The 19,317-nt window shown below is 42.9% G+C and overlaps 1 protein-coding gene across 1 annotated transcript in view; it reads left to right on the top strand.

Moving 5' to 3' along the window:
• Positions 1–19,317, top strand: part of LOC110504379 (teneurin-2) — a 172,639-nt gene that overhangs the window by 144,560 nt on the left and 8,762 nt on the right. The window contains 8 exon segments of the mRNA XM_090221544.1: positions 2,377–2,531; positions 2,744–2,845; positions 3,537–3,710; positions 5,813–6,447; positions 10,212–10,387; positions 14,216–14,451; positions 16,923–17,219; positions 18,592–19,149. Of these exon segments, the coding sequence (XP_090077670.1) occupies positions 2,377–2,531; positions 2,744–2,845; positions 3,537–3,710; positions 5,813–6,447; positions 10,212–10,387; positions 14,216–14,451; positions 16,923–17,219; positions 18,592–19,149 (2,333 nt within the window).

The following is a 19,317-nucleotide window of genomic DNA, read 5'->3' as shown; positions in this document are numbered from 1 at the left end:
GTCTGATGAAGTGTCTGTGTGTTTCTCCAGGTATTGCTGTGGATCAGAATGGTCTGATGAAGTGTCTGTGTGTTTCTCCAGGTATTGCTGTGGATCAGAATGGTCTGATGAAGTGTCTGTGTGTTTCTCCAGGTATTGCTGTGGATCAGAATGGTCTGATGATGTGTCTGTGTGTTTCTCCAGGTATTGCTGTGGATCAGAATGGTCTGATGATGTGTCTGTGTGTTTCTCTAGGTATTGCTGTGGATCAGAATGGTCTGATGATGTGTCTGTGTGTTTCTCTAGGTATTGCTGTGGATCAGAATGGTCTGATGAAGTGTCTGTGTGTTTCTCCAGGTATTGCTGTGGATCAGAATGGTCTGATGAAGTGTCTGTGTGTTTCTCCAGGTATTGCTGTGGATCAGAATGGTCTGATGATGTGTCTGTGTGTTTCTCCAGGTATTGCTGTGGATCAGAATGGTCTGATGAAGTGTCTGTGTGTTTCTCCAGGTATTGCTGTGGATCAGAATGGTCTGATGAAGTGTCTGTGTGTTTCTCCAGGTATTGCTGTGGATCAGAATGGTCTGATGATGTGTCTGTGTGTTTCTCCAGGTATTGCTGTGGATCAGAATGGTCTGATGAAGTGTCTGTGTGTTTCTCCAGGTATTGCTGTGGATCAGAATGGTCTGATGAAGTGTCTGTGTGTTTCTCCAGGTATTGCTGTGGATCAGAATGGTCTGATGAAGTGTCTGTGTGTTTCTCCAGGTATTGCTGTGGATCAGAATGGTCTGATGAAGTGTCTGTGTGTTTCTCCAGGTATTGCTGTGGATCAGAATGGTCTGATGAAGTGTCTGTGTGTTTCTCCAGGTATTGCTGTGGATCAGAATGGTCTGATGAAGTGTCTGTGTGTTTCTCCAGGTATTGCTGTGGATCAGAATGGTCTGATGATGTGTCTGTGTGTTTCTCCAGGTATTGCTGTGGATCAGAATGGTCTGATGAAGTGTCTGTGTGTTTCTCCAGGTATTGCTGTGGATCAGAATGGTCTGATGAAGTGTCTGTGTGTTTCTCCAGGTATTGCTGTGGATCAGAATGGTCTGATGAAGTGTGTGTGTGTTTCTCCAGGTATTGCTGTGGATCAGAATGGTCTGATGAAGTGTCTGTGTGTTTCTCCAGGTATTGCTGTGGATCAGAATGGTCTGATGAAGTGTGTGTGTGTTTCTCCAGGTATTGCTGTGGATCAGAATGGTCTGATGAAGTGTCTGTGTGTTTCTCCAGGTATTGCTGTGGATCAGAATGGTCTGATGATGTGTCTGTGTGTTTCTCTAGGTATTGCTGTGGATCAGAATGGTCTGATGATGTGTCTGTGTGTTTCTCTAGGTATTGCTGTGGATCAGAATGGTCTGATGAAGTGTCTGTGTGTTTCTCCAGGTATTGCTGTGGATCAGAATGGTCTGATGAAGTGTCTGTGTGTTTCTCCAGGTATTGCTGTGGATCAGAATGGTCTGATGAAGTGTCTGTGTGTTTCTCCAGGTATTGCTGTGGATCAGAATGGTCTGATGAAGTGTCTGTGTGTTTCTCCAGGTATTGCTGTGGATCAGAATGGTCTGATGAAGTGTCTGTGTGTTTCTCCAGGTATTGCTGTGGATCAGAATGGTCTGATGAAGTGTCTGTGTGTTTCTCCAGGTATTGCTGTGGATCAGAATGGTCTGATGAAGTGTCTGTGTGTTTCTCCAGGTATTGCTGTGGATCAGAATGGTCTGATGAAGTGTCTGTGTGTTTCTCCAGGTATTGCTGTGGATCAGAATGGTCTGATGAAGTGTGTGTGTGTTTCTCCAGGTATTGCTGTGGATCAGAATGGTCTGATGATGTGTCTGTGTGTTTCTCCAGGTATTGCTGTGGATCAGAATGGTCTGATGAAGTGTCTGTGTGTTTCTCTAGGTATTGCTGTGGATCAGAATGGTCTGATGAAGTGTCTGTGTGTTTCTCCAGGTATTGCTGTGGATCAGAATGGTCTGATGATGTGTGTGTGTGTTTCTCCAGGTATTGCTGTGGATCAGAATGGTCTGATGAAGTGTCTGTGTGTTTCTCCAGGTATTGCTGTGGATCAGAATGGTCTGATGAAGTGTCTGTGTGTTTCTCCAGGTATTGCTGTGGATCAGAATGGTCTGATGAAGTGTGTGTGTGTTTCTCCAGGTATTGCTGTGGATCAGAATGGTCTGATGAAGTGTCTGTGTGTTTCTCCAGGTATTGCTGTGGATCAGAATGGTCTGATGAAGTGTCTGTGTGTTTCTCTAGGTATTGCTGTGGATCAGAATGGTCTGATGAAGTGTCTGTGTGTTTCTCCAGGTATTGCTGTGGATCAGAATGGTCTGATGAAGTGTCTGTGTGTTTCTCCAGGTATTGCTGTGGATCAGAATGGTCTGGTGTATTTTGTGGACGCCACTATGATCCGTAAAGTTGACCAAAACGGGATCATCTCCACTCTACTGGGCGCTAACGACCTGACCGCAATACGACCACTCAGCTGTGACGCTAGCATGGACGTCAGCCAGGTAGGTAGGGAGAGAGGGTCTTGATTTTGTTGGAGCCAAAAAGACGCAAGTGTCCATTTCAACGTGTGGGGTTTAAAACAACCTGGTCTGGGTTACATGCGATGAACGATAACAACCAAGGCTTTGTTTTCTGTCTACTGTAAAACTTTGAAAATATTAGTCATGTCTCTTTGGTGATCAACCCTGGATCTGTTTGATGTTGTGTTTATCAGGTGCGTCTGGAGTGGCCCACAGACCTGGCAGTAAACCCCATGGATAACTCTCTGTACGTCCTGGAGAACAACGTCATCCTGCGCATCACTGAGAACCACCAAGTGAGCTTCGTTCCATATCAATTATCGTCATATAAGCAGTTATTGTGACTAAGCAACTATCGTAATATAAACAACTGACCCCATATAATCAGTTATTACTATATAATCAGTAATCACCATATATATATAATCAATTATTACTATATAATCAGTTATCACCATATATATAATCAGTTATCACCATATATATAATCAGTTATCACCATATATATAATCAGTTATCACCATATATATAATCAGTTATCACCATATATATAATCAGTTATTACTATATAATCAGTTATCACCATATATATAATCAGTTATCACCATATATATAATCAGTTATCACCATATATATAATCAGTTATCACCATATATATAATCAGTTATCACCATATATATAATCAGTTATCACTATATAATCAGTTATCACCATATATATAATCAGTTATCACCATATATATAATCAGTTATCACTATATAATCAGTTATTAATATATAATCAGTTATTACTATATATATAATCAGTTATCACCATATATATAATCAGTTGTCACTATATAATCAGTTATTAATATATAATCAGTTATTAATATATAATCGGTTATTAATATATAATCAGTTATTGTGATACAAGCGGTTATTGTGATGTAAACGACATCATGATGCGTATTATTATCTAAAATAGCATAAAATTTTTGCCCCCCAGGTGAGCATCATAGCAGGGCGGCCCATGCATTGTCAGGTTCCAGGTATAGACTACAGCCTGAGTAAGCTTGCCATCCATGCTGCGTTGGAGAGCGCGACAGCCATCGCCCTGTCTCACACCGGAGTTCTCTACATCGCTGAGACGGACGAGAAGAAAATCAACCGTGTCAGACAGGTATGACAACACAGGTTTATGTTTACATTACACACAGTAACTTCACCTTACTGCTTTGTTGGGTTTAGAGCTTGAAAGGCATTTCACTGTACGTGAAATTAAAAACTTGAAACTTCACTTGTCTTTCCTCCATCTCTATTCTAAAACCTGTTTTTCCTCCATCTCTATTCTAAAACCTGTCTTTCCTCCATCTCTATTCTAAAACCTGTCTTTCCTCCATCTCTATTCTAAAACCTGTCTTTCCTCCATCTCTATTCTAAAACCTGTCTTTCCTCCGTCTCTATTCTAAAACCTGTCTTTCCTCCATCTCTATTCTAAAACCTGTCTTTCCTCCATCTCTATTCTAAAACCTGTCTTTCCTCCATCTCTATTCTAAAACCTCTTTCCTCCATCTCTATTCTAAAACCTGTCTTTCCTCCATCTCTATTCTAAAACCTGTCTTTCCTCCATCTCTATTCTAAAACCTGTCTTTCCTCCATCTCTATTCTAAAACCTCTTTCCTCCATCTCTATTCTAAAACCTGTCTTTCCTCCATCTCTATTCTAAAACCTGTCTTTCCTCCATCTCTATTCTAAAACCTGTCTTTCCTCCATCTCTATTCTAAAACCTGTCTTTCCTCCATCTCTATTCTAAAACCTGTCTTTCCTCCATCTCTATTCTAAAACCTGTCTTTCCTCCATCTCTATTCTAAAACCTGTCTTTCCTCCATCTCTATTCTAAAACCTGTCTTTCCTCCATCTCTATTCTAAAACCTGTCTTTCCTCCATCTCTATTCTAAAACCTGTCTTTCCTCCATCTCTATTCTAAAACCTGTCTTTCCTCCATCTCTATTCTAAAACCTGTCTTTCCTCCATCTCTATTCTAAAACCTGTCTTTCCTCCATCTCTATTCTAAAACCTGTCTTTCCTCCATCTCTATTCTAAAACCTGTCTTTCCTCCATCTCTATTCTAAAACCTGTCTTTCCTCCATCTCTATTCTAAAACCTGTCTTTCCTCCATCTCTATTCTAAAACCTGTCTTTCCTCCATATCTATTCTAAAACCTGTCTTTCCTCCATCTCTATTCTAAAACCTGTCTTTCCTCCATCTCTATTCTAAAACCTGTCTTTCCTCCATCTCTATTCTAAAACCTGTCTTTCCTCCATATCTATTCTAAAACCTGTCTTTCCTCCATATCTATTCTAAAACCTGTCTTTCCTCCATCTCTATTCTAAAACTTGTCTTTCCTCCATCTCTATTCTAAAACCTGTCTTTCCTCCATCTCTATTCTAAAACCTGTCTTTCCTCCATCTCTATTCTAAAACCTGTCTTTCCTCCATCTCTATTCTAAAACCTGTCTTTCCTCCATCTCTATTCTAAAACCTGTCTTTCCTCCATCTCTATTCTAAAACCTGTCTTTCCTCCATCTCTATTCTAAAACCTGTCTTTCCTCCATCTCTATTCTAAAACCTGTCTTTCCTCCATATCTATTCTAAAACCTCTTTCCTCCATCTCTATTCTAAAACCTGTCTTTCCTCCATCTCTATTCTAAAACCTGTCTTTCCTCCATCTCTATTCTAAAACCTGTCTTTCCTCCATATCTATTCTAAAACCTGTCTTTCCTCCATCTCTATTCTAAAACCTGTCTTTCCTCCATCTCTATTCTAAAACCTGTCTTTCCTCCATCTCTATTCTAAAACCTGTCTTTCCTCCATCTCTATTCTAAAACCTGTCTTTCCTCCATATCTATTCTAAAACCTGTCTTTCCTCCATCTCTATTCTAAAACCTGTCTTTCCTCCATCTCTATTCTAAAACCTGTCTTTCCTCCATCTCTATTCTAAAACCTGTCTTTCCTCCATATCTATTCTAAAACCTGTCTTTCCTCCATCTCTATTCTAAAACTTGTCTTTCCTCCATATCTATTCTAAAACCTGTCTTTCCTCCATCTCTATTCTAAAACCTGTCTTTCCTCCATCTCTATTCTAAAACCTGTCTTTCCTCCATCTCTATTCTAAAACCTGTCTTTCCTCCATCTCTATTCTAAAACCTGTCTTTCCTCCATCTCTATTCTAAAACCTGTCTTTCCTCTCTTTCTTGTTTGTTGTCTTTCTCCTCTTATTCAGGTGTCCACTAACGGTGAGATCTCTCTGCTAGCTGGCACCTCGTCGGACTGCGACTGCAAGAATGACGTTAACTGCAACTGTTTCCATGGCGATGACGGCTACGCGCCCGACGCCGGCCTCAACTGCCCCTCCTCGCTGGCCGTCTCACCCGACGGAACGCTCTTCATCGCCGATCTTAACAACATACGCATCAGAGCCGTGCGAGCCAATCGGCCCGGGCCATCCGCCTCAGGATCAGGATCGATGATGGGACAATACGAAGTTGCGTCTCCACGGGAACAGGAGCTCTATGTGTTCAACGGTGATGGTCAACATCTACAGACCGTGAGTCTGGTCACTGGAGAATCTTTATATAACTTCACCTACGGGCCGGACAGAGAGCTAGCCACGGTGGTGGACAACTGCAACAACACTGTCAGTGTGAGAAGGGAGGGTCTGGGCCAGGGGGGGAGTTCTGGCCTCCTCAAACTGGTGTTACTGCCAGAGAACCAGGTGGTGACCCTGGGTTTGGACCCTGCTGGGGGGCTGAAGAGTGTCTCAGCCCAGGGACAGGAGGTGGCCCTACTGGGGTACTCTGGGAGTACAGGACTACTGGCCACCAAGGCTGACGAGACCGGATGGACCACCTTCTACCAGTGAGTGGGATGTGGGGGTGTTTTTTTTATGCATCTGTCAAAAGCAGAAACTACAGTGGAACTCAGGGTCTCATAGCTGCATTGCCAAGCACACAGCTACTGTAGCTAGGATTTGTTCACAGCCCACTGTTGCCCCCTGGAGTTAACTTCTGTCACTGCACCCTCAAGTTTGCTTCAGTCAGAGCTCACAGAACTGACAGATGTTAGAGGTCCATAGTGGTTTGCTTTTGTCACTGCACACACACACACACACACACACACACACACACACACACACACACACACACACACACACACACACACACAGTTTTTGCTGTCTGCCATGTTAAGAGAAATCCACAGAGACCAGCTATTCCCAGCACTCCTCTGTAAGCTGTGAGAGGAGAGGAAAGGAAAGGAAAGGAGAGGAGAGGAGAGGAGAGGAGAGGAGAGGAGAGGAGAGGAGAGGAGAGGAGAGCTAGCTTGCTGTTGCTAGCTAATTTGTCCTGGAAAATAAACATTGGGTTTTAATTTGACCTGAAATGCACAAGGTCCGATACTCCGATAATTAATCCACAGATAAAAGGGTAAAACGAGTTTGTTTCTAGCAGTCTCTCCTCCTTTGGTCTTCTTCTTCTGTGGACTTTATATGGTGGTTGGCAACCAACTTTAAGGTGCATTACCACTACCAACTGGACTGGAATGTGGACCTCAGTTCATCATTCAATCACCCGCGTGGTACAGTGCCTTGCGAAAGTATTCGGCCCCCTTGAACTTTGCAACCTTTTGCCACATTTCAGGCTTCAAACATAAAGATATAAAACTGTATTTTTTTGTGAAGAATCAACAACAAGTGGGACACAATCATGAAGTGGAACAACATTTATTGGATATTTCAAACTTTTTTAACAAATCAAAAACTGAAAAATTGGGCGTGCAAAATTATTCAGCCCCCTTAAGTTAATACTTTGTAGCGCCACCTTTTGCTGCGATTACAGCTGTAAGTCGCTTGGGGTATGTCTCTATCAGTTTTGCACATCGAGAGACTGACATTTTTCCCATTCCTCCTTGCAAAACAGCTCGAGCTCAGTGAGGTTGGATGGAGAGCATTTGTGAACAGCAGTTTTCAGTTCTTTCCACAGATTCTCGATTGGATTCAGGTCTGGACTTTGACTTGGCCATTCTAACACCTGGATATGTTTATTTTTGAACCATTCCATTGTAGATTTTGCTTTATGTTTTGGATCATTGTCTTGTTGGAAGACAAATCTCCGTCCCAGTCTCAGGTCTTTTGCAGACTCCATCAGGTTTTCTTCCAGAATGGTCCTGTATTTGGCTCCATCCATCTTCGCATCAATTTTAACCATCTTCCCTGTCCCTGCTGAAGAAAAGCAGGCCCAAACCATGATGCTGCCACCACCATATTTGACAGTGGGGATGGTGTGTTCAGCTGTGTTGCTTTTATGCCAAACATAACGGTTTGCATTGTTGCCAAAAAGTTCAATTTTGGTTTCATCTGACCAGAGCACCTTCTTCCACATGTTTGGTGTGTCTCCCAGGTGGCTTGTGGCAAACTTTAAACGACACTTTTTATGGATATCTTTAAGAAATGGCTTTCTTCTTGCCACTCTTCCATAAAGGCCAGATTTGTGCAATATACGACTGATTGTTGTCCTATGGACAGAGTCTCCCACCTCAGCTGTAGATCTCTGCAGTTCATCCAGAGTGATCATGGGCCTCTTGGCTGCATCTCTGATCAGTCTTCTCCTTGTATGAGCTGAAAGTTTAGAGGGACGGCCAGGTCTTGGTAGATTTGCAGTGGTCTGATACTCTTTCCATTTCAATATTATCGCTTGCACAGTGGTCCTTGGGATGTTTAAAGCTTGTGAAATCTTTTTGTATCCAAATCTTTAAACTTCTTCACAACAGTATCTCGGACCTGCCTGGTGTGTTCCCTGCTCTTCATGATGCTCTCTGCGCTTTTGACGGACCTCTGAGACTATCACAGTGCAGGTGCATTTATACGGAGACTTGATTACACACAGGTGGATTGTATTTATCATCATTAGTCATTTAGGTCAACATTGGATCATTCAGAGATCCTCACTGAACTTCTGGAGAGAGTTTGCTGCACTGAAAGTAAAGGGGCTGAATAATTTTGCACGCCCAATTTTTCAGTTTTTGATTTGTTAAAAAAGTTTGAAATATCCAATAAATGTCGTTCCACTTCATGATTGTGTCCCACTTGTTGTTGATTCTTCACAAAAAAAATACAGTTTTATATCTTTATGTTTGAAGCCTGAAATGTGGCAAAAGGTCGCAAAGTTCAAGGGGGCCGAATACTTTCGCAAGGCACTGTATATGCTCCTAAAACCAATGAGGAGATGGGAGAGGCGGGACATGCAGCTCATCAAGCGTCACGAATAGAACCAAGTTCTACATTAGCGCCCGGCGACGCAGACGCTCAGTGAAGCACGTGAGCAGTGTGGATGCAATGATTGAATAACTACATTTTGTCACTAGTTGTCCCCATCTTCTCAGATTGGACAGTGAGAAGTAACTTATATTTGTCTCCCTCCTCCAGGTATGACAGTGAGAAGTAACCTCTATATGTCTCTCCTCGAGGTATGACAGTGAGAAGTAACCTTTATATGTCTCCTCCAGGTATGACAGTGAGAAGTAACTTATATTTGTCTCCCTCCTCCAGGTATGACAGTGAGAAGTAACTTATATTTGTCTCCCTCCTCCAGGTATGACAGTGAGAAGTAACTTATATTTGTCTCCCTCCTCCAGGTATGACAGTGAGAAGTAACTTATATTTGTCTCCCTCCTCCAGGTATGACAGTGAGAAGTAACTTATATTTGTCTCTCTCCTCCAGGTATGACAGTGAGAAGTAACTTATATTTGTCTCCCTCCTCCAGGTATGACAGTGAGAAGTAACCTATATATGTCTCCTCCAGGTATGACAGTGAGAAGTAACCTCTATATGTCTCCTCCAGGTATGACAGTGAGAAGTAACCTCTATATGTCTCCTCCAGGTATGACAGTGGGAAGTAACCTCTATATGTCTCCTCCAGGTATGACAGTGAGAAGTAACCTCTATATGTCTCTCCTCCAGGTATGACAGTGAGAGGTAACCTCTATATGTCTCCCTCCTCCAGGTATGACAGTGAGAAGTAACCTCTATATGTCTCTCCTCCAGGTATGACAGTGAGAAGTAACCTCTATATATCTCTCCTCCAGGTATGACAGTGAGAAGTAACCTCTATATGTCTCTCCTCCAGGTATGACAGTGAGAAGTAAACTCTATATATCTCCCTCCTCCAGGTATGACAGTGAGAAGTAACCTCTATATGTCCCTCCTCCAGGTATGACAGTGAGAAGTAACTTATATTTGTCTCCCTCCTCCAGGTATGACAGTGAGAAGTAACCTCTATATGTCCCTCCTCCAGGTATGACAGTGAGAATTAACCTCTCTCTATATGTCTCTCCTCCAGGTATGACAGTGAGAAGTAACCTCTATATGTCTTCCTCCTCCAGGTATGACAGTGAGAAGTAACCTCTATATGTCTCTCCTCCAAGTATGACAGTGAGAAGTAACCTCTATATGTCTCCTCCAGGTATGACAGTGAGAAGTAACCTCTATATGTCTCTCCTCCAGGTATGACAGTGAGAAGTAACCTCTATATGTCTTCCTCCTCCAGGTATGACAGTGAGAAGTAACCTCTATATGTCTCTCCTCCAGGTATGACAGTGAGAAGTAACCTCTATATGTCTCCTCCAGGTATGACAGTGGGGGTCGTCTGACCAATGTAACCTATCCTACTGGCATGGTGACCAGTCTGCACCGGGAGATAGAACGTTCCATCAACATTGACATAGAGAGCTCCAGCAGAGACGATGACATCACCGTTATCACCAACCTGTCCTCTGTGGAGGCCTCATACACCGTGGTGCAAGGTGGGACATACACACACCTCAGTGGAGGCTGCTGAGGGGAGGATGGCTCATAATAATGGATGGAATGGAGTATAATGGATGGCATGATATCAATAACTTATTCATCTATCGGGAACAGCAAAAGTTAACTAAGGCCTCTGTCTCTCTCTCTGCGTGTGTGTGTGTGTGTGTGTGTGTGTGTGTGTGTGTGTGTGTGTGTGTGTGTGTGTGTGTGTGTGTGTGTGTGTGTGTGTGTGCGTGTGTGTGTGTGTGTGTGTGTGTGTGTGTGTGTGTGTGTGTGTGTGTGTGTGTGTGTGTGTGTGTCTCTGTGTGTCTCTGTGTGTGTCTGTGCGTGTGTCTGTGTGTGTCTGTGCGTGTGTCTGTGCGTGTCTCTGCATGTGTCTGTGTGTGTCTCTGTGTGTGTGTGTGTGTGTGTGTGTGTGTGTGTGTGTGTGTGTGTGTGTGTGTCTCTGTGTGTGTGTCTCTGTGTCTCCGTGTGTGTCTCTGTGTGTGTCTCTGTGTCTCCGTGTGTGTGTTGGGTGTATTGCAGCACAGTGTTCTGGTCTGCTGTGCTGAGACACTGCTTTTGAAAGCTTGCTTTGCTCCCATCTCTCTCTGTCTCTCTCTTCCTCGCCACCGCTCTCTCTCTCTCTCTGTGTTTTTATTACAAAGAGATTTTTCCGATAGTGAAAGGGTAGTCTACTGCAGAGTCGACAGAAAGCCATCTCTGTGTGTTTGAAGTGTTGGTAAAACGCTGCCTGGAGGTTTATAACAAATTGGCTTAATGGATTACTGTCGTTTATGGTGATGGAGGCTCAAAGCCAGTGTGTGTGTTTGCGCGCATCCGTGCATGTGCATGCACGTGAATTTCTACGTGTGTGTGTGTGTGTGTGTGTGTGTGTGTGTGTGTGTGTGTGTGTGTGTGTGTGTGTGTGTGTGTGTGTGCGTGTATGATCCCCCTGCCATTGGTAAATGAAATAAAAGGCTCTTCCTTTGCGTCGGCGGAGAATCACTGTTATCTTATCTTCAATCACAACGTTGTCATCACGCTGTTGCTTTTTGTGCCTCCGATAGAGAAGAAGAACGGACCCTCCATCACCCTGTCGCTTTCCAGAGGCTACACCAGATTAGACACTGTTTAGATTTCTTCATACAGTTGAAGTCGGAAATGTACATACACTTAGGTTGGAGTCATTAAAACTCGTTTTTCAACCACTCCACAAATTTCATGTTAGCAAACTATAGTTTTGGCAAGTCGGTTAGGACATCTACTTTGTGCAAGACAAAAGTCATGTTTTTCAACAATTGTTTGCAGAAAGATTATTTAACTTGTAATTCAGTGTATCACAATTCCAGTGGGTGAGAAGTTTACATACATTAAGTTGACTGGGCCTTTAAACAGCTTGGAAAATTCCAGAAATTATGTTGTGGCTTTAGAAGCTTCTGATAGGCTAATTGACATAATTTGAGTCAATTGGAGGTGTACCTGTGGATGTATTTCAAGGCCTACCTTCAAACTCAGTGCCTCTTTGCTTGACATCATGGGAAAATCAAAAGAAATCAGCCAAGACCTCAGAAAAAAAATTGTAAACCTCCACAAGTCTGGTTCATCCTTAGGAGCAATTTCAAAACGCATGAAGGTACCACGTTCATCTGTACAAACAATAGTACACAAGTATAAACACCATGGGACCACGCAGCCGTCATTCCGATCAGGAAGAAGACGAGTTCTGTCTCCTAGAGATGAACGTACTTTGGAGCGAAAAGTGCAAATCAATCCCAGAACAACAGCAAAGGACCTTGTGAAGATGCTGGAGGAAACAGGTACAAAAGTATCTATATCCACAGTAAAACGAGTCCTATATTGACAGAACCTGAAAGGCCACTCAGCAAGGAAGAAGCCACTGCTCCAAACAGCCATAAAAACGCCGGAATACAGGTTGCAACTGCACATGGGGACAAAGATCGTACTTTTTGGAGAAATGTCCTCTGGTCTGATGAAACAAAAATAGAACCGTTTGGCCATAATGACCATCGTTATGTTTGGAGGAAAAAGGGAGGGGCTTGCAAGCCAAAGAACACCATCCCAACCGTGAAGCACGGGGTTGGCAGCATCATGTTGTGGGGGTGCTTTGCTGCGGGAGGGACTGGTGCACGTCACACAATAGATGGCATCATGAGATAGGAAAATGATGTGGATATATTGAACAACATCTCAAGACATCAGTCAGGAAGTTAAAGCTTGGTCGCAAATGGGTCTTCCAGATTGACAATGACCCCGAGCATACTTCCAAAGTTGTGGCAAAATGGCCATCACAAAGCCCTGACCTCAATCCTATAGAAAATGTGTGGGCAGAACTGAAGAAGTTTGTACGAGCAAGGAGACCTACAAACCTGACTCAGTTACACCAGCTCTGTCAGGAGGAATGGGCCAAAATTCACCCAATTTATTGTGGGAAGCTTGTGGAGGATACCCGAAACGTTTGACCCAAGTTAAACAATTTAAAGGCAATGCTACCAAATACTAATTGAGTGTATGTCAACTTCTGACCCACTGGGAATGTGATGAAATAAATAAAAGCTGAAATAAATAATTCTCTCTACACATATTTCAAATTTTAAATTAAAGTGGTGATCCTAACTGACTTAAAACAGTGAATTCTTACTGGGATAAATGTCAGGAATTGTGAAAACTGAGTTTAAATGTATTTGGCTAAGGTGTTTCTAAACTTCCGGCTCTATGTTTAAGAGCAATGTTCCCTCAAATTTTTCTCAGCACTGACCAAATTTCAGGAATTTTGTGAAGATTCTGTGCAATTTCCAAAGTGCGTTTACTATGAACACGGAGGCTGTACCTGCTTAACAGTGGTCAAGTCGGCTATTGTGGCTATTTATTCTAGCTCATTTTTCCAAAACCAAGCCTGAAACTCTTTCTAAAGACTGTTGGCATATATTGGAAGCCCTAGGAACTGCAATCTGGGTGGTTTTCATCTCATAATAAACATGACAGACATTGGAAACAGTGGTAGGCTATACATTTCTTTGGTGGGGGGATGGTTTGTCCTCGGGTTTTTGCCTGCCATATCAGTTCATATCAGTGTTTTCTATCCAAATCTACCAATTATATGCATATCCTACTTTGGGCATGCTTTTCATCCAGACGTCAAAATACTGCCCCCTAGCCCAAAGAGGTTTTACCAGAGAAATAGCTGTTCTATCATTCAGCCTACAATAGCAGCCAATGTGTGGTGTTCAATGTAGGCCTACATTACAAGAGACTTGATAGAGTTAACTAACAGGGAAAACACTAGAAAGTTGAGTGAAGTTCAATCTCGTTCTTCTCTCCGTGGGCTGATACAGTATTCTGCACGGCAGTCTAGGGGCTATTGCGCTCATGCACACGCACAGTTAAAGGGGAACATGGTTTTTGAGTGTTTGAGTGGGGGATAGAAAAAACTGAAATGACAGAGTGCCAGATTATTCATTTACCAAGCTTGCAAACTCTTCAATAAACCAGATGCACATGTACTTTCATTATGAGTCACTCTGAGTGTGGAGTTGCCTGATCAGAAATGATGCTGGCAAGTTGCCTGATCAGAAATGTACTGACAAGTTGCCTGATCAGAAATGATACTGACAAGTTGCCTGATCAGAAATGATACTGACAAGTTGTTAGGTTTTTGTTCAAGGAAAGAGTTCTGCTTGTGAAGGGCAGCGAAAATCCATTTCAATGTAATCTGCAACTTTCTCTTTTTTCAGTATGTATACATAACAGAGGAAGACGCCAGTAAAAGAGCCAACTCATATGACAACTCCCTTCTCTCTCCTTGTCCCCATCGCCCCCTACAGACCAGGTGAGGAACAGCTACCAGCTGTGTAACAACGGCACCCTGCGGGTGATGTATGCCAATGGGATGGGCATCAGCTTCCACACTGAGCCCCACATCCTGGCCGGATCGGTCAGTCCTACTATTGGCCGTAGGAACATCACACTACCCACAGACAACGGACTCAACTCCATTGAGTGGCGGCTCCGCAAGGAACAGACCAAAGGGAAGGTCACTGTGTTTGGCAGGAAGCTGAGGGTGAGCTGACCTCGCTTCCTTTCTGTGTGTCATGTAATCATTAGCGATGGCATCACATACTCTACAGTATGTGTAGACATGACATCACTTTCTCTGTGTGTAGCGATGACATCAGTTACTTTGTGTAAAAATGACATCCCTTACTCTGTGTGTAGAGATGACATCACTGACTCTGGCTACAGAGATGACATCACTGACTCTGGCTACAGAGATTACATCTCTGACTCTGGCTACAGATATGACATCACTACTCTGGTTACAGAGATGACATCACTGAACCTGCCTACAGAGATGATATCACTGAACCTGCCTACAGAGATGACATCACTGAACCTGCCTACAGAGATGACATCACTGACTGTCTACAGAGACGACATCACTGACTCTGGCTACAGAGATTACATACATAAGGGCACTCTTCGACATTTGCAGTATGATTGATGAGGATCTCCATATTGCAAATGTACGGTCCCTTACTAGACGTCAGCAAATGCTTTTAAAATAGGCCGACGGCCTCGGTCCGTGCCCCATGGCCAGATCTTCCGGGAAGTCTTTCGAATGAAGTCTCTCAGACATTTGGTTTCCGTTTTATTTATTTTTTCATTTTGGTCATATTTCCGCTGTTGGGGAATATTCCACCAGATGGCGAGTGGCTGCTTATCGCAAATGGACAAAACATCACCAGTGACATGGCCATTTCTCCTAAACAGAAAATACTTTGAAGACGAAACTCTGTGAGCACAGGTTTGTCCAAATGGGCTGTTAGCCCAGAAACAAGATGGCGTCGAGGCTTCAACGCTTTTTGAGTTAAGGCCCATTTTCTGGGATTAAAGGTCAAAAACGGTCATAGAGTTTAATTTGACCGCTTCACGTCAAAGTACGTGAACCTACAGTGTCATGGCAAAAAACATCAATTTATCTATCGTAATTTACGAGAAATCATACAATGTCAATTCAGCTTCCTGTGCCAACCGGAAGTGCCTTAAATTGTGGTCATAGGGGCTGTTTTAAAGGATTAAAAAGGTCATATCTTTCCAAAACAGCATATGTGTGATTAGGCAACCCTCATGAACTGTAAATCAGTAATTTCTCCCATCAGATGTCCAAGAAAAACTCACACACACACACACACACACACACAGCAAGGATGGAGTAACACAACAAACGATGGAGAGGAACCACTATCACTGCCCAGCCATCCCAAGTTCAATGGGCCAGTCAATTGGGCATTTCTGCAGTATACTAGAGCATGCCAAATTCGTGATGGTAAATGCCCATTGAAACACATTGCAAATGGACAGTACATTTGCAATAAGTTTAAACAGTGATAAACCATCACCAAATTGACATGCTGAAATCAACACCAACGAGCAATGGAGAGGAACCACTATCATTGCCCGGCCATCCTGAGTTCAACAGGCCAATCAATTGGGTATTTTTGCAGTATATTAGAACATGTCAAATTCATGATGGTAAATGCCCATTGTAAGACATTGTAAATGGACAGCCGTGCACCTGGTGATTGGAACGGGTTACCAGGAGCAAATGTTTAAATGAGGGGGGTGCAATGGGTCCATGGCCAAGAAGGGAGCACCCCCCACCCGTGCCCAACCAATAGAGGGCACCCCTGGTCATTTTGGACGTTTTTCAAAAAGTATTTTAAAAAATGACAGAGTCCCACTTTTCTCTCATAAAACATGACAAATAGACCTTCTAGGTTGATTCAGGGCTTAACATAGTGATATATATATCATTTGGTCACTGACTTTTGGGTTCGGAAACTGACTTCCTATGATCATATATGGCAAATGGACATAACATCATGATTTGGCACTTTCAATGCTTATATATGGCATTTGGATATTTCTTATGCCATTTGGACATGGTTCACTGACTTTTGGGTTTGGAAACCGACTTATGACTATGATCATATATGGCAAATTGACTTAACATCCTGATTTGGCACTTTCAATACTTATATATGGCATTTGGACATTCCTTATGCCATTTGGCCATGGTTCACTGACATTTGACTTCTTATGATAGTATATTACAAATGGACAAAACATATGTCTTATGGACAACTCAATAAAATAAGACAAAGGTATGTTCATATGGTTGCTATATATGTATTATTGACACAAAAAAAAATCTAAAAGATTTCGAAAAACGGTCCAGAAAGCACTTTTTTAGAAGAAGTTGTACTTTTTGAAAAAAAATAATAGTAATAATTGACCCTTGGGTCTTGACTTTATGTTCATTTGCAATATGAAAATGTACAGTGGAGCACGCTCTCCCTCTTTGGGATTTTTACTGTATGACACTTGACATTTGCCATAAGCTTTGAATGAACTGCGGTCCATTTGAGTGGTATTTGCAATCATGTATATGTTTCGTCCAATGGCAATATGTTGCCATTCATATTTTTTTCATGGGGGCTTTCCCTTACATCACTATCTATCTTCCTCCAGGCACATGGTCGTAACCTCCTTTCCATCGACTTCGACCGCAACACTTGGACAGAGAAGATCTACGATGACCACCGCAAGTTCACGCTCCGCATCATGTACGACACGCAGGGCCGGCCCGCCATGTGGTTGCCTAGCAGCAGCCTGGCGGTGGTGAACGTGTCATACTCAACCACGGGTCAGCTGGTGGGGTTGCAGAGGGGCAGTATGAGTGAGAGGACAGAGTTTGACCCTCAGGGACGTATTCTGTCACGGTCATTCATAGATGGCAAGGTGTGGAGCTATAGTTATCTGGATAAGGTGAGGACATAGCACTGTCTGGTACTTTTACTGGTACTGTTACTGGTACTGGTACTGTTACTGGTACTGGTACTGGTCTTGATACTGTTACTGGTACTGTTATTGGTACTTTTGCTGATACTGATACTGGTACTGTTACTGTTACAGGTACTGTGACTTTAACTGAAACTGTTACTGGTACTGTTACTGGTACTGGTACTGGTATTGGTACTTTTATGGATACTGTTACTGGTACAGGTACTGTTACTGGTACTGGTATTGGTACTTGTATTGATACTGTTACTGTTACCAGTACAGTTACTGGTACTGGTATTGGTACTTTTACTGATACTGTTACTGGTACTTTTACTGATACTGTTACTTGTACTGTTACTGGTACTGTTATTGGTACTTTTACTGATACTGTTATTGGTACTGTTACTGGTACTGTTACTGGTACTGTTACTGGTACTTTTACTGGTACTTTTACTGATACTGTTACTGGTACTGTTACTGGTACTGTTATTGGTACTTTTACTGATACTGTTATTGGTACTGTTGCTGGTACTGTTACTGGTACTGTTACTGGTACTTTTACTGGTACTTTTACTGATACTGTTACTGGTACTGTTACTGATACTGTTACTGGTACTTTTACTGTTACTGGTACTGGTACTGTTACTGTTACTGAAACTGTTATTGGTACTTTTACTGATACTGTTAATGGTACTGTTGTTGGTACTTTTACTGGTACTGTTGCTGGTACTTTTACTGGTACTTTTACTGATACTGTTACTGGTACTGTTACTGGTACTTTTACTGATACTGTTACTGTTACTGGTACTGGTACTGGTACTGTTATTGGTACTGTTACTGTTACTGATACTGTTATTGGTACTTTTACTGATACTGTTACTGTTACTGGTACTGTTATTGGTACTTTTACAGATACTGTTACTGGTACTGGTACTGTTACTGGTACTGGTACTGTTACTGGTATTGGTACTTTTACTGGTACTGTTATTGGTACTTTTACTGATACTGTTATTGATAATCTTACTGGTACTGTTACTGGTACTTTTACTGGTACTGTTACTGGTACTGGTACTGTTACTGGTACTGTTATTGGTACTTTTACTGGTACTGTTATTGGTACTTTTACTGTTACTGGTACTGTTACTGTTACTGGTACTGGTACTGTTGTTATCATCTGTGTGGAGCTACAGCCACCTGGATAGGGTGAGTGCATCATAGCACCTGTAGCAGGGATAGTAAAAACAGTCTGGTTGAGAGAAGTGAAAAGTTCATAAAATGATGTTATTGGTGATGATGATGACTTATGTTCCCTCTCCCTCCTCTCGCCCTCCTTCTCTCCCTCCTTCGCTCTCTCCAGTCCATGGTCCTTCTCCTGCAGAGCCAGAGACAGTACATATTTGAGTTTGACGCCTCGGGGCGAGTCACGGCCGTCACCATGCCTAGTGTAGCTCGCCACACCATGTCCACCCACGTCTCTATCGGTTACATCCGCAACACCTACAACCCTCCGGAGAGCAACGCCTCCATCATCCACGACTTCAGCGAAGACGGCCGCCCCCAGGCCACCCACTACCTCGGCACCGGTCGATGTGTCCTCTACAAGTACGGCAAGCTGGTCAAGCTAGCTGAGATCCTCTACGACAGCACCGTGGTGACGTTCGGTTACGACGAGACAGCTGGGGTGCTGAAGATGGTGAACTTACAGAGCGGCGGGTTCTCCTGTACGATACGTTACCGTAAAATGGGTCCGTTGATTGACAAGCAGATCTACCGGTTCAGTGAGGAGGGGATGGTGAATGCTAGGTTTGACTACACTTACCATGACAACAGCTTCCGTATCGCTAGTATGAAGCCAGTCATCAGTGAGACTCCTCTGCCTGTGGACCTCTACCGCTATGACGAGATCTCTGGAAAGGTGGGTAGAAAACTATTCTACTAACCCTAATCCTAGTTCCAACCACAACCCTAACCCTAGCTTCAATCCCAACCCTCAACACTAACCCTAAACCTAGCTTCATGTCCACATCCTGGTTCAACCCTAACCCTAGCCTCAAACCTAACCTCAACCCCTAACCCTAAACCT

The sequence above is a fragment of the Oncorhynchus mykiss genome, chromosome 25 (assembly GCF_057628025.1).
Source record: "Oncorhynchus mykiss isolate SJ-2025 chromosome 25, ASM5762802v1, whole genome shotgun sequence".
Taxonomy (NCBI): Eukaryota; Metazoa; Chordata; class Actinopteri; order Salmoniformes; family Salmonidae; genus Oncorhynchus; species Oncorhynchus mykiss.
Note: the sequence above shows the minus strand (reverse complement) of the source record. Positions and strands in the feature narration are given on the sequence as shown.